At 47.2% G+C, this 16,923-nt stretch overlaps 1 protein-coding gene across 4 annotated transcripts in view; it reads left to right on the top strand.

Moving 5' to 3' along the window:
* The window catches only part of cdc14ab (cell division cycle 14Ab), a 36,060-nt gene extending 23,850 nt beyond the window's left edge, over positions 1-12,210 (top strand). For 3 of the 4 annotated variants that reach the window (XM_034530879.1, XM_034530878.1, XM_034530881.1), the window contains exons 6-16: positions 596-662; positions 739-801; positions 3,532-3,619; positions 3,780-4,010; positions 5,793-5,931; positions 6,373-6,514; positions 6,611-6,711; positions 6,848-6,895; positions 7,624-7,752; positions 9,901-10,171; positions 11,491-12,210. In XM_034530879.1, the coding sequence (XP_034386770.1) occupies positions 596-662; positions 739-801; positions 3,532-3,619; positions 3,780-4,010; positions 5,793-5,931; positions 6,373-6,514; positions 6,611-6,711; positions 6,848-6,895; positions 7,624-7,752; positions 9,901-10,171; positions 11,491-11,520 (1,309 nt within the window). In that variant the 3' untranslated portion in view covers positions 11,521-12,210. The remainder of the gene's footprint in view (positions 1-595; positions 663-738; positions 802-3,531; positions 3,620-3,779; positions 4,011-5,792; positions 5,932-6,372; positions 6,515-6,610; positions 6,712-6,847; positions 6,896-7,623; positions 7,753-9,900; positions 10,172-11,490) is intronic. The other variant, XM_034530880.1, reaches the window with a different exon arrangement.
* Positions 12,211-16,923: the final 4,713 nt, after the last annotated feature.

Genomic DNA, 16,923 nt, shown 5'->3' with positions numbered 1-16,923 from the left:
CTGATTGGCCAGTTTGCCTTCAGAAACCCAGGTGCAGCCGGATTGGCCTGTAGAGGTGGCAACTGATTGGCACCTGAAGGGAAAACAAGGAGGGATGGGAGAACACACAACACTGACATGTAGCAGACATCAAGAGAAGAAGAAGTTTGTGTGTGATCTAATGGGATGCATGACGTGGTTTTGTCTCAAAGGGCTTGTTGTCTCTGGTTATATAACAGCACACTATTGGATGGATGAGACACGAGGAGGACACGCCCACTGAGTGACTCACACACCAGTGAGGCGTTCACTGACCCTCTGACCGACTAACCCCTCTCTCCATTGACTAAGTGAAACTGAGTGAGACGAAGGCTCAACGTCCATATGAGGCTCACCTCTGAGTACAACCCGACTCAAAGGCTGCAACATGAATGGGAGACCAGACCAAATGAACACATGTATTTAAGGAATACATCAATTAAATAAACATGGAGTCAGTATTGTGTGTGTGTGTGTGTGGGGGGGTTGGTTGACAGGTTTAGCTATAGATCAATACATGAGATTAATATCATGTGGCATCAGTTGTGTATTGATCTGCTGGTCTCTGTCTCTTCAGGGACGCTTCCTTTGGGAATTGCACCTTCAACCTCACGGTGCTCGACTGTCTGCAGGGCATCAGGAAGGTGAGTTGTGATTGGTTGTATGGAAGAGACTTCATCAACACTCACATGAGCATCTCACAGTGTGTTTGTGTTTCAGGCTCTGCAGCATGGCTTCTTTGACTTTGAGATGTTTGACGTGGACGAGTACGAACACTACGAGGTAAAACAATCCCAGTACTGAACTGCTACTAGTTCAGGTACTAGAAGTACCACCCGTGCCGCCAGTACCACTCGTGCTACCCGTACAACCAGTACCACCACTACTACCCGTACCACCACTACTACCCGTACCACCACTACTACCCGTACCACCAGTACCACCACTACTACCCATACCACCACTACTACCCATACCACCACTACCACCCATACCACCACTACTACCCGTACCACCACTACTACCCGTACCACCACTACTACCCGTACCACCACTACTACCCATACCACCACTACTACCCGTACCACCACTACTACCCATACCACTACTACTACCCATACCACCACTACTACCCATACCACCACTACTACCCATACCACCACTACTACCCGTACCACCACTACTACCCGTACCACCACTACCACCCATACCACCACTACTACCCGTACCACCACTACTACCCATACCACCACTACTACCCATACCACCACTACTACCCGTACCACCACTACCACCCATACCACCACTACTACCCATACCACCACTACTACCCGTACCACCAGTACCACCACTACTACCCGTACCACCACTACTACCCATACCACCACTACTACCCGTACCACCACTACTACCCGTACCACCACTACTACCCATACCACCACTACTACCCGTACCACCACCACTACCCGTACCACCAGTACCACCACTACTACCCGTACCACCACTACTACCCGTACCACCCGTACCACCACTACTACCTGTACCACCAGTACCACCACTACTACCCATACCACTCGTGCTACCCATACCACCACTACTACCCGTACCACCACTACCACCCATACCACCACTACTACCCGTACCACCACTACTACGCGTACCACCAGTACCACTACCTGTACCACCACTACTACCCGTACCACCAATACCACTCGTGCTACCCATACCACCACTACTACCCGTGCCGCCAGTACCACTCATGCTACCCGTACCACCAGTACCACCACTACTACCCATACCACCCACCACTACTACCCGTACCACCACTACTACCTGTACCACCAGCACCACCACTACCACCCATACCACCACTACTACCCATACCACCACTACTACCCGTACCACAACTACTACCCGTACCACCAGTACCACCACTACTACCCATACCACCACTACTACCCGTACCACCACTACTACCCATACCACCACTACTACCCATACCACCACTACTACCCATACCACCAGCACCACCACTACCACCCATACCACCACTACTACCCGTACCACCACTACTACCCGTACCACCAGTACCACCACTACTACCCGTACCACCACTACTACCCGTACCACCACTACTACCCATACCACCACTACTACCCATACCACCACTACTACCCGTACCACCACTACTACCCGTACCACCACTACCACCCATACCACCACTACCACCCATACCACCACTACTACCCGTACCACCAGTACCACCACTACTACCCGTACCACCACTACTACCCGTACCACCCGTACCACCACTACTACCTGTACCACCAGTACCACCACTACTACCCATACCACTCGTGCTACCCATACCACCACTACTACCACTACCAGTACCACCACTACCACCCATACCACCACTACTACCCATACCACCACTACTACCCATACCACCACTACTACCCATACCACCACTACTACCCGTACCACCACTACTACCCGTACCACCAGTACCACCACTACTACCCGTACCACCACTACTACCCGTACCACCACTACTACCTGTACCACCAGTACCACCACTACTACCCATACCACTCGTGCTACCCATACCACCACTACTACCCGTACTACCCGTACCACCACTACCACCCATACCACCACTACCACCCGTACCACCACTACTACCCGTACCACCACTACTACGCGTACCACCAGTACCACTACTACTACCTGTACCACCAGTACCACCACTACTACCCATACCACTCGTGCTACCCATACCACCACTACTACCCGTACTACCCGTACCACCACTACCACCCATACCACCACTACCACCCGTACCACCACTACTACCCGTACCACCACTACTACGCGTACCACCAGTACCACTACTACTACCTGTACCACCACTACTACCCGTACCACCAATACCACTCGTGCTACCCATACCACCACTACTACCCGTGCCGCCAGTACCACTCATGCTACCCGTACCACCAGTACCACCACTACTACCCATACCACCCACCACTACTACCCGTACCACCACTACTACCTGTACCACCAGCACCACCACTACCACCCATACCACCACTACTACCCATACCACCACTACTACCCGTACCACAACTACTACCCGTACCACCAGTACCACCACTACTACCCATACCACCACTACTACCCGTACCACCACTACTACCCATACCACCACTACTACCCATACCACCACTACTACCCATACCACCAGCACCACCACTACCACCCATACCACCACTACTACCCGTACCACCACTACTACCCGTACCACCACTACTACCTGTATCACCAGTACCACCACTACTACCCATACCACCACTACTACCCGTACCACCAATACCACTCGTGCTACCAGCACTCCCGGTACGACTAGATTGACCTGGTGGAACCTGTAATGTTTCCAGTGTCGATGCTGAGCTGCAGACTTTCTCTCCTTTGTTTGTGGGACTTGATCCTGCATCTGTGTGTTTGCAGCGAGTTGAGAACGGAGATCTGAACTGGATCGTCCCGGGGAAGTTTCTGGCCTTCAGTGGACCTCATCCTAAAACTAAGATAGAGAACGGTGCGTTAACAGAGAGACTCCCTGAATCTGTCAACAGGAGGATGATGATATTATTATTTTTATCATACTCCTCAGTATGAATTTACTTGATGAAGCAAGTGTGGTCAAGCTGACATGTGATGCTGCTCTGTAACACCTGTGAATGCTCCACCACCTGCAGGTTACCCTCTTCACGCCCCCGAGGCGTATTTCCCGTACTTTAGGAAACACAACGTTACCACCGTCGTCCGTCTGAACAAGAAGATATATGACTCCAAACGCTTCACCGACGCCGGCTTCAACCACTACGACCTCTTTTTCTTAGACGGCAGCACGCCCAGTGACATCATCACACGCCGCTTCCTGCACATCTGTGAGAGCATGGACGGCGCTATAGCAGTCCACTGCAAGGGTGAGAACTTCTGTTGTGGCAAAATGACGAGCAGAGAGAAGTTGATTTGGAGTAGCAACCCAGCGGAAAGTGTTTTAATGAGCACAAGGCAACATTCAACAAGTTCAACAAATCCAACGTTTCTAGGATATTTAGCATATATTTGTAATGTAAATTCAGCCCTCCCATCAGACCTTTCACCAATCAAATCAGTCGTTGGAATCAGCAACCAGAGGCCCTCCGGCTTCCCAAACCTGTTGTGTTCTTTCGGGGTGTCCCTCGGGACCAAGCTTACCGAAAGGACCTGGCACACGATTTACTCCGTTTGGGTCAAGATGACCTTTGTGCAGAACCCGCAAGTCATTTTTGGGAAGTTTATGACCCAGTTATTCTTCCTTCTATCAATTGCCCAAGTTCCAATCTCTCGGAAACATCTGTTACACAACCAGATGTTCCAAACATAACAAGTTACATAAATGGTTTTCTGAATGATTTTATGATGATTTTTTCCAACACTTCCTGTCCTGAACTACCACTTCCTGTACCATCCTGTAGTATAACTTATATCCTATCCTGTAGTATAACTGATTCCTGGCCTATCGCATAACTACTTCCTGTCCTGTAGTATAACTACTTTCTGTGCTGTACTATATCTACTTCCTGGCCTGTAGTATAACGTATATCCTGTCCTGTAGTATAACTACTTCCTATCCTGTACTATAAATACTTCCTCTCCTGTAGTATAACTACATCCTATCCTGTACTATAACTACTTCCTGTCCTGTAATACAACTACTTACTGTCCTGTACTATAACTACTTCCTATCCTGTACTATAACTACTTCCTGTCCTGTAGTATAACTGTTTTCGGTCCTGTAGTATAACTTATATCCTGTCCATTAGTATAACTACTTCCTGTCCTGTAGTATACCTTTATAATATAAGGTATACTACAGGACTGGAAGTAGTTATACTACAGGACAGGGCATAAAGTTTATATCCTGTCCTGTAGTATAACTACTTCCTGTCCTATTGTATACCTGCTTCCGTTTCTGTAGTATAACTTATATCCTGTACTGTAGTATAACTTCCTGTCCCATTGTATAACTACTTCCTGTCCTCTAGTATAACAACTTCCTGTCCTGTGGTATAACTACTTCCTGTCCTCTAGTATAACTACTTCCTGTGCTGGAGTATAACCACTTCCTGTCCACTTTCTGTCCTGTAGTATAACTTCCTGTCCTGTGGTATAACTACTTCCTGTCCACTCCCTGTTCTGTGGTATAACTACTTCCTGTCCACTTCCTGTCCTGTAGTATAACTTCCTGTCCTGTGGTATAACTACTTCCTGTCCACTCCCTGTCCTGTGGTATAACTTCCTGTCCTGTAGTATAACTACTTCCTGTCCACTCCCTGTCCTGTGGTATAACTACTTCCTGTCCACTTCCTGTCCTGTAGTATAACTTCCTGTCCTGTGGTATAACTACTTCCTGCCCTGTAGTATAGCTCCTCCAGCAGAGGTCTGGAACCTCTCAGCTAAGAGTGGGCGTGTCCCAAAACTCAGTATTTGCAGTAACTGTACTACATGTCTCTGCTAACACCTGTCCTGGTTCTTCAGGGCTTACAGGGACATTTAAAGATAATTAATATTAGTCTCATTAAGCAGAACAGATGTTTCATTAAAATGAGTTTTCTTGACAACAAACTAAATAAATACAGCTGTCAGATAAATGTACTGCAGTACACTTAGAATGAATGCAGTAAATGTACTTGCATCACTTAATGACTGTCTGTCTCCATCAGCCGGTCTGGGCAGGACGGGCTCTCTGATTGGCTGTTACCTGATGAAACACTACCGCTTCACGGCAGGTGAGGCCATCGCCTGGATCAGGGTGTGCAGGCCGGGATCTGTGATTGGACCACAGCAGAACTTCCTGGAGGAGTGAGTCCCTGGTTATTTGTGTGTGTGTGTGTGTGTGTGTGTGTGTGTGTGTGTGTGTGTGTGTGTGTGTGTGTGTGTGTGTGTATGTGTGTGTGTGTGTGTGAGTGTGAGATAGTTGCAGTAGTAAGATTAGAAGTATTATTATTTTAGCAACTGTGGGTCAGTGGTTAGCAGGTCCGTCTTTCAATCGGGGTTGGTGGTTCAATCCCCGCCCTTGTCGATGTGTCCTTGAGCAAGACACTGAACCCTGAGTTGTTCCCTGTAGCTGTTCTATAGTGTATGAATGTAACATGATTGTAAGTCGCTTTGGATAAAAGCGTCAGCTAAATGTAATGTAATAGCAATACTATTATACTGCAGTATTACTGTTTTTGTTTCACTGCAGTAAACAGTATAATAATAATAATAATAATAATAATAATAATAATACACACTTTACAGGAAGCAAGCGGCGCTCTGGTTGCTAGGTGACAGCCAGCGTTCCCAGAAGGCCAAGCTGGAGGAGAGAGCGGTGCATCATCTCATCACCACCATGGACGACCTCACACTAAACTCTGCCCACAACAGCAACAGTCTGCACGAGGTCAGACACACACACACACACACACACACACACACACACACACACACACACACACACACAGTACCTCTCTCATGGTGTGTTTGTTTTATCCACCAGAGTGAGGCGGTGGACAGCGGACCGGTCCTGACTCAGGGAGACAAACTAAGAGCCTTGAAGAGCCGCCGTCTACCCCGACCCGCCACCACAGGAGCCCTCAGGTACCAGACCAGGACCAGAACCTCTAGTGTATCTTCTGTACTAGCAAACAGAGGGCGTCTCTCGTTTTACCACCTGGCTTAAGCTAAAGCCACGCCCACATTGTGTTGAGTTTAAAGTGACATATCTCCCTTTCAGAGTGGAGGAGATGAAGGTTCACAGCAGGTCGGCCTCTCAGCCGCTCAGGTAACTTCTGTTTTTCGGTTTCTACACCACAAAATCATGAATCTTGAATATTCCGTAGAGGGTTTAATAATCTTAATAATCTTCTGTCCTTAATGCGCTTGTAACCCTGAGACATCATAGAATTACAACATAGCTGTTGTATTACTCACACAGGAAACCATGTCATGTGACCTCATGACAGCTTTTATTAAGTATGTTAGCTCAATGCCAACTAATGACAAACGTCACACTAACACACCTGGAGGTGGACGCTCGTGTGGTCGTGTGATTGGTTAAGAAGCACAGGAGACATCTGATTGGCTGAAGATCATTTCCTGTTGACTTATTGAACACAAGCTCTCAGTTCTTAGGTTCAGTTTTTTATAGTAATGGAGCAACCAAATAGTTTTTTTCAAATCCTATAAAATACATTTTTGTTACTTTTTACATTTATTTAAAACTTGTTGAGCGTCAGAAATATCTTTGTGAGTCTAATTTTGTTTAACCTGGATTTTGTTCCTATTTATATATAAAATAATGATTTCATCAATCCTATTGATATGTGTGCCCTCTTAACTACAGGAAACATCAAGACCTTCTCCTGTTCTTTGTCTTTTGTTTGTGCTAATTGATTCATTAAGAAATGAAAAGATGTTATAAAAGAGTTGTTTCTCACTCATCCGTTGCTTTGCTGATAATAAACAGTAATCAATACATGTATTGATCATAATATGTGTCACCGATTTTAGATGGTCAATAGGTGGAGGTCAGGGCCCATCCTCCCCCCTCAAGTCTTCCAAATTTCCAGCATCCTCTGCTTCTGCTGCCGCCAAGAGGATCGGAAGAAGTCCGTCAGCAACGGCCTCCAACATCAGGAGGTCAGTGTTACCACTCACTTACTGCCCCTTTCTGACTCACCTAACTTCCTGTCTGACTCACCTAACTTCCTGTCTGACTCACCTAACTTCCTGTCTGACTCATCTGACTTCCTGTCTGACTCATCTGACTTCCTGTCTGACTCACCTAACTTCCTGTCTGACTCACCTAACTTCCTGTCTGACTCACCTAACTTCCTGTCTGACTCATCTGACTTCCTGTCTGACTCACCTAACTTCCTGTCTGACTCATCTGACTTCCTGTCTGACTCACCTAACTTCCTGTCTGACTCACCTAACTTCCTGTCTGACTCACCTAACTTCCTGTCTGACTCACCTAACTTCCTGTCTGACTCATCTGACTTCCTGTCTGACTCACCTAACTTCCTGTCTGACTCATCTGACTTCCTGTCTGACTCACCTAACTTCCTGTCTGACTCACCTAACTTCCTGTCTGACTCATCTGACTTCCTGTCTGACTCACCTAACTTCCTGTCTGACTCACCTGACTTCCTGTCTGACTCACCTGACTTCCTGTCTGACTCATCTGACTTCCTGTCTGACTCACCTAACTTCTTGTCTGACTCACCTAACTTCCTGTCTGACTCACCTGACTTCCTGTCTGTTTCTCCCGACTTCCTGTCTGACTCACCTGACTTCCTGTCTGATTACCTAACTTCCTGTCTGATTCACCTGGCTTCCTGTCTGACTACCTGACTTCGTGTCTGACTCACCTGACTTCCTGTCTGACTCACCTGACTTCCAACTTCCTGTCTGACTCACCTGACTTCCTGTTTGACTCACCTGACTTCCTGTCTGACTCACCTGACTTCCTGTCTGACTCACCCGCCTTCTTGTCTTACTCACATTACATTACATTATATTTCATTTAGCTGACAACAAAGTGCTATGTTATTCAAGGTCTAGTCAGAAAAGATGTGTCTTTAGTTTCCGGCGGAAGATGTAGAGTACCATTGAGGAGCTTGTTCTACCATTGAGGAGCTCGTTCCACCATTGAGGAGGTCGTTCCACCATTGAGGAGCTTGTTCTACCATTGAGGAGCTTGTTCTACCATTGAGGAGCTTGTTCTACCATTGAGGAGCTCGTTCCACCATTGAGGAGGTCGTTCCACCATTGAGGAGCTTGTTCCACCATTGAGGAGCTCGTTCCATCATTGAGGAGGTCGTTCTACCATTGAGGAGCTCGTTCTACCACTGAGGAGGTTGTTCTACCACTGAGGAGCTCGTTCCACCACTGAGGAGCTCATTCTACCATTGAGGAGCTTGTTCCACCAATGAGGAGATCGTTCCACCATTGAGGAGCTCGTTCCACCATTGAGGAGCTCGTTCTACCAATGAGGAGCTCGTTGAGGAGCTCGTTCCACCAATGAGGAGCTCGTTCCACCATTGAGGAGCTCGTTCCACCATTGAGGAGATCGTTCCACCATTGAGGAGCTCATTCTACCATTGAGGAGCTCGTTCCACCAATGAGGAGCTCGTTCTACCATTGAGGAGCTTGTTCTACCATTGAGGAGCTCATTCTACCATTGAGGAGCTCGTTCCACCAATGAGGAGCTCGTTCCACCATTGAGGAGCTCGTTCCACCATTGAGGAGATCGTTCCACCATTGAGGAGCTCGTTCTACCAATGAGGAGCTCGTTGAGGAGCTTGTTCCACCAATGAGGAGCCAGGACCGCAAACAGTCTTGATTTTGTCGAGTGATTAGCTCAACAGAGCTACAAGCCGATTGGTAGAAGCCGAGCAAAGTGGTGCTGGGGTGTGAGGTTAGACCATGTCCTGGGTGTGAGGTTTGAAGCGGATGCTGCAGCCACTGGTAACCAGTGAAGGTAGTGTGGGGGACTTTAGGTTGAAGACCAGTCGAGCTGCTGCATTCTGGATGAGCTGCAGAGGCCAGATGGCCTTAGCAGGTAGACCTGCCACAACGTCCTGTCTGACTCACCTGACTTCGGCCCAATCTCCACCGCTAACTGTTTTAAACCGGTGTGAATATGTTTAAACTGGTACAAACCAGTTTTAACTGGTGTTTTTATTCTGCTGTAAACTGGTTTGAATCGGATTAAACTGGTGTGAACCGGTTTAAACTGGTTTATGTTGTGTGTATTAATGTGTTGACCTGTCCCCCCTCCCCCAGCTCTCGGTTGGCCAGCTCTCTGTCTGATCTTTACGTTGAGGAAGACTCCTCCCCCTCCTCTCCTCTGACCCCGCCCTCTCTCTATCGCTATGGTAATGGCCCTTGCGGCACGCAGCACGAGGTCAACAACAACAACAACAGTGGTCGGTACGGGGGCTCTGCGGTGCCCAGCGGCAGGCCGGGTCCTCAGGACTTCAGCCCCTCCAGGAGCCCGGGGCCCTACAGTGCCCTGAAAGCCCCGTCAGGACGCTACCTGAGCCGCTCCATACCTGTAAGCCCCGCCCCTCTCTGCTGATTGGTTATCTCTGTTCTGACATCATTAACACAGCTGAGTTTCATAGGTAATAGTGTGAAGCATGTTTCTTAATCACATGACCAGGTGTGAAGCATGTTCTACAGTCACATGACCAGGTGTGAAGCATGTTCTATAATCACATGACCAGGTGTGAAGCATGTTCTATAGTCACATGACCAGGTGTGAAGCATGTTCTATAATCACATGACCAGGTGTGAAGCATGTTCTACAATCACATGACCATGTGTGAAGCATGTTCTATAATCACATGACCAGGTGTGAAGCATGTTCTATAGTCACATGACCAGGTGTGAAGCATGTTCTACAATCACATGACCAGGTGTGAAGCATGTTCTATAGTCACATGACCAGGTGTGAAGCATGTTCTATAGTCACATGACCAGGTGTGAAGCATGTTCTACAATCACATGACCAGGTGTGAAGCATGTTCTATAGTCACATGACCAGGTGTGAAGCATGTTCTATAGTCACATGACCAGGTGTGAAGCATGTTCTACAATCACATGACCAGGTGTGAAGCATGTTCTATAGTCACATGACCAGGTGTGAAGCATGTTCTATAGTCACATGACCAGGTGTGAAGCATGTTCTACAATCACATGACCAGGTGTGAAGCATGTTCTATAGTCACATGACCAGGTGTGAAGCATGTTCTATAGTCACATGACCAGGTGTGAAGCATGTTCTACAATCACATGACCAGGTGTGAAGCATGTTCTACAGTCACATGACCAGGTGTGAAGCATGTTCTATAATCACATGACCAGGTGTGAAGCATGTTCTACAGTCACATGACCAGGTGTGAAGCATGTTCTATAGTCACATGACCAGGTGTGAAGCATGTTCTACAGTCACATGACCAGGTGTGAAGCATGTTCTATAGTCACATGACCAGGTGTGAAGCATGTTCTATAGTCACATGACCAGGTGTGAAGCATGTTCTATAGTCACATGACCAGGTGTGAAGCATGTTCTACAATCACATGACCAGGTGTGAAGCATGTTCTATAGTCACATGACCAGGTGTGAAGCATGTTCTACAGTCACATGACCAGGTGTGAAGCATGTTCTATAGTCACATGACCAGGTGTGAAGCATGTTCTACAGTCACATGACCAGGTGTGAAGCATGTTCTACAGTCACATGACCAGGTGTGAAGCATGTTCTATAATCACATGACCAGGTGTGAAGCATGTTCTACATATATATGTATATATGTTTCATGTGTACACACAAACAGATGATAACTGTCGTCTTCTTGCTTTGTCTTTCAGTCTCTTCAGTCCGAGTACATCCAGTACTAGAACTACAGAATTCTCCTGAGGACACATTACCCACAATCCCCTGTGTTGGATGCTCAGAGGGAAACTATTAAAGCAGCAGTGAGTGAAGTTAACGATATGTATGTTAGTGGTATTTTAAACATGATGTAAATATGATTGATGATCATCTACAGACATTTGAAGAAGAAGATATATTTAGATAAAGAAGTTTATAGTTTTTTATGAACTGAGGTCAGACGAACCTCCGGCATCATGCTGACAGTATTTACTTCCTGTCTCTGACCAGTGGTCAACAGCAATAATAATAATGGTAGAAGAAGAACTCAGGAAAACTGTGTTTACTGACCAGAGGAAATGTAGTAAAGGGGAGTTGCTCTGATGTCATGAACACGTGGTCATCGATGACCTCACAATGGCCCAATGCATGATGGGAAACGCCTGACCAGACAGCTGATTCGCTCCCAGATTTAACAACAAAGGCCACGTTATTTTTCTGTGTAGTTGTAATGTTTAACACGAGATTGTTGTTCATCAGATTTCATCTACAAACATCTCTCGTGGTCCTTTAAAGACGTCAGTCACACGTCAGTGACAGGTCACGAGACACGTCAGTGACAGGTCACGAGACACGTCAGTCACACGTCACAAGACACATCAGTGACAGGTCACGAGACACGTCAGTGACAGGTCACGAGACACGTCAGTGACAGGTCAGTGTGCGAAAAGAAGGCTCTCGAGTCACATGACTCGTGTGTCTCGTGACATGTCACTGACGTGTGTCTGACCTGTCACTGACATGTCACTGACGCGTCTCGTGACCTGTCACTGACGTGTCTCGTGACCTGTGACTGACGTGTCTCGTGACCTGTGACTGACGCGTCTCGTGACACGTCACTGACGCGTCTCGTGACATGTCACTGACGCGTCTCGTGACCTGTGACTGACGTGTCTCGTGACATGTCACTGACGTGTCTCGTGACCTGTGACTGACGTGTCTCGTGACCTGTGACTGACGCGTCTCGTGACACGTCACTGACGCGTCTCGTGACATGTCACTGACGCGTCTCGTGACATGTCACTGACGCGTCTCGTGACACGTCACTGACGCGTCTCGTGACATGTCACTGACGCGTCTCGTGACATGTCACTGACGCGTCTCGTGACATGTCACTGACGTGTCTCGTGACCTGTCACTGACGTGTCTCGTGACCTGTGACTGACGTGTCTCGTGACATGTCACTGACGCGTCTCGTGACATGTCACTGACGCGTCTCGTGACATGTCACTGACGCGTCTCGTGACCTGTCACTGACGCGACTCGTGACCTGTGACAGACGTGTCTCGTGACCTGTGACTGACGTGTCTCGTGACACGTCACTGACGCGTCTCGTGACATGTCACTGACGCGTCTCGTGACCTGTGACTGACGTGTCTCGTGACATGTCACTGACGCGTCTCGTGACCTGTGACTGACGTGTCTCGTGACATGTGACTGACGTGTCTCGTGACATGTCACTGACGCGTCTCGTGACATGTCACTGACGTGTCTCGTGACCTGTGACTGACGTGTCTCGTGACATGTCACTGACGCGTCTCGTGACCTGTGACTGACGTGTCTCGTGACATGTGACTGACGCGTCTCGTGACCTGTGACTGACGCGTCTCGTGACCTGTGACTGACGCGTCTCGTGACATGTCACTGACGCGACTCGTGACCTGTGACTGACGTGTCTCGTGACCTGTGACTGACGCGTCTCGTGACAAGTCACTGACGCGTCTCGTGACATGTCACTGACGCGTCTCGTGACATGTCACTGACGCGTCTCGTGACACGTCACTGACGTGTCTCGTGACATGTCACTGACGCGTCTCGTGACACGTCACTGACGCGTCTCGTGACATGTCACTGACGCGTCTCGTGACACGTCACTGACGCGTCTCGTGACATGTGACTGACGCGTCTCGTGACCTGTCACTGACGCGTCTCGTGACATGTCACTGACGCGTCTCGTGACCTGTGACTGACGCGTCTCGTGACCTGTGACTGACGCGTCTCGTGACATGTGACTGACGCGTCTCGTGACCTGTCACTGACGCGTCTCGTGACATGTCACTGACGCGTCTCGTGACATGTCACTGACGCGTCTCGTGACCTGTGACTGACGCGTCTCGTGACATGTCACTGACGCGTCTCGTGACATGTCACTGACGCGTCTCGTGACCTGTGACTCGAGAGCCTTCTTTTCGTCAGTTGATGTCGAGTCGCTGCTTCCTGTCCTCCTCCTGACTCTCCAGCTCTCCAAAGCACAAGTTGATTGATTGAGCGTATTGATCCTTAAAAGTGCCTTAAAGAGGCTTTATTTTCATGCACTGCAGAAGGGCTTTTATTTTGTAAGGAACCACATCCTGATGGATGATATTTAAATGAAGAACTTTAATTGTTGCTCATCCTGTATTTTAATGTTGAAGTATTTTGTTTTATCTTAGAGAAAATAAACAAATGACTCTTGGCGCCTTTTTGTTTTTTTATATTTGTTGGAAGGTGATAACATGTACAAGTACAAATACAAGGTACTTGTACTTCACTCCCCTCTATAAATGTTTTCTGATGAGGTCGGACACTATGAACTCTGGGTAACGGAGACGAGCTCGGACACTATTTTCAATTCAATTCAGTTTATGTTGTATAGCCCAATATCACAAATAACAACCTCCCCTCAGAGGGCTTTACAATCTGTACACATACGACATCCCTGACCTTTGACCTCACATCGGATCAGGAAAAACTCCCCAAAAATAACCTTTGACAGGGAAAAAAGGGAAGAAACCTTCAGGAGAGCAACAGAGGAGGATCCCTCTCCCCGGATGGACAGATGAATAGATGTCATGTGACCAGATGAACAGAGTTACAGAGTTACATAAACACATTACATGAATATGACAATGTATGGATGGAACTCCAATCCATGAAACAGAAGGAGGTAGAGAGGAGGGGGGGCGGGGCATCAGCAGGGCCAATGGGAGGCCGGTTTACCAGCATCAGACACCTCCAGGTCCAATGGACCCTATGAGACGTGAAGTCACAACGACTCCGGGGAGGAAGCAGAGTTAATAAGGTGCAATGGAGAGATGTAAATTCATCCATAAGGAGAGAGAGAAGAGGAGATAGGTGCTCAGTGTATCCTAAAACATCCCCCAGCAGCCTATAAGCCTATAGCAGCATATCAAGGGGCTGGACCAGGGCAAACCTGATTCAGCCCTAACTATAAGCACTATTAAAGAGGAAAGTCTTAAGTCTATTCTTGAATGAGGTGACTGTGTCTGCCTCCAGGACTGAAAGTGGAAGCTGGTTCCATAAAAGAGGAGCTTGATAACTGAAGGCTCTGGCTCCCATCCTACTTTTTAGGACTCTAGGAACCACAAGTAGCCCCACATTTAGTGAGCGCAGCTCTCTAGTGGGGCAATATGGTGCTACAAGCTCCTTAAGATATGATGGTGCATCACCAATCAAGGCTTTGTAGGTGAGGAGAAGAATTTTAAATGTGATTCTTGATTTTACAGGGAGTCAGTGCAGAGCAGCTAATACAGGAGTCATGTGATCTCTTTTCTTAGTTTTTGTGAGTACACGAGCTGCAGCATTCTGGATCAACTGGAGGGACTTAAGAGAGTTATTAGAGCAGCCTGATAATAAGGAGTTGCAGTAATCTAGTCTGGAAGTAACAAACGTGTGAACCAGCTTTTCTGCATCTTTTTGAGACAAGATGTGCCTGATTTTTGAAATGTTACGTAGATGATAAAATGCAATCCTTGAGATTTGCTTCACGTGGAGTTAAAGGACAAGTCTGGGTCAAAGATAACTAGAGATTCTTTACAGTGGTGTTGGATGCCAGGGCAATGCCATCTACAGAAACCACATCACCAGATCATTGATCTCTGAGGTGTTCAGGGCCAGTAAAATAACTTCAGTTTTGTCTGAGTTTAACATCAGGAAGTTGCAGGTCATCCATGTTTTTATGTCTTTAAGACATTCTTGAATTTTAGCCAGCTGGTTGGTCTCCTCTGGTTTGATCGATAGATATAATTGAGTATCGTCTGCATAGCAATGAAAGTTTATGGAGTGTTTCCTGATAATGTTGCCCAAAGGAAGCATATATAAGGTAAATAAAATTGGTCCAAGCACAGAACCTTGTGGAACTCCGTGATTAACGTTGGTGGTCATTGAGGCTTCATCGTTTACAAATACAAACAGATCGATCTGATAAATAGGATTTAAACCAACTTAGTGCGGTACCTGAAATGCCAATCGACTGATCCAGTCTCTGTAATAGGATGTCATGATCAATGGTGTCGAACGCAGCACTAAGGTCTAACAAGACCAGTACAGAGATGAGTCCTTTATCAGGACTAAGGTCTAACAAGACCAGTACAGAGATGAGTCCTTTATCAGCACTAAGGTCTAATAATACCAGTACAGAGATGAGTCCTTTATCAGCACTAAGGTCTAACAAGACCAGTACAGAGATGAGTCCTTTATCAGCACTAAGGTCTAACCAGACCAGTACAGAGATGAGTTCTTTATCAGCACTAAGGTCTAATAAGACCAGTACGGAGATGAGTCCTTTATCAGCACTAAGGTCTAACAAGACCAGTACAGAGATGAGTCCTTTATCAGCACTAAGGTCTAATAAGACCAGTACAGAGATGAGACCTTTATCAGCACTAAGGTCTAATAAGACCAGTACAGAGATGAGACCTTTATCAGCACTAAGGTCTAATAAGACCAGTACAGAGATGAGTCCTACTTTCTCAAGGATCTTAGAGAGGAAGGGAAGGTTAGAGATCGGTCTGTAGTTAGCCAACACCTCTGGATTAAGAGTGGTCTTCTTCAGGAGAGGTTTAATTACAGCTACTTTGAAGGAATGTGGTACATGGCCTGTTAGCAAAGACACATTAACAATATCCAACAGAGAGGTGCCAATTAAAGGCAACACGTCTTTAAGCAGCCTCGTTGGGATGGGGTCTAAGAGACAGGTAGACGGTTTAGAAGTAGAAACCGTTGGGGACAATTGGTCTAGGTTAATGGGAGAAAAGCTATCCAAATATACACCAGGACATACAGCCGTTTCCAAGGCCACTCCTCTTGAAGACAGATCGGCAGTAGTTGAGGGCAAGAGGTCATCAATCTTGCCTCTAATAGTTCAAATCTTTTCATTGAAGAAGTTCATGAAGTCATTACTACTGAGGTCTATAGGAATACACGGCTCCACAGAGCTGTGACTCTCTGTCAGCCTGGCTACAGTGCTAAAGAGAACCCTGGGGTTGTTCTTATTTTTCTCTATTACTGATGAGTAATAGGCTGCTCTGGCATTACGGAGAGCCTTTTAATATGTTTTAAGACTATCTCTCCAAACTAAGCGTGATTCT

This window comes from Cyclopterus lumpus, chromosome 4 (assembly GCF_009769545.1).
Source record: "Cyclopterus lumpus isolate fCycLum1 chromosome 4, fCycLum1.pri, whole genome shotgun sequence".
Classification (NCBI taxonomy): domain Eukaryota; kingdom Metazoa; phylum Chordata; class Actinopteri; order Perciformes; family Cyclopteridae; genus Cyclopterus; species Cyclopterus lumpus.
The sequence above is the reverse complement of the archived record's forward strand: the minus strand, read 5'-3'. Positions and strand labels throughout refer to the sequence as shown.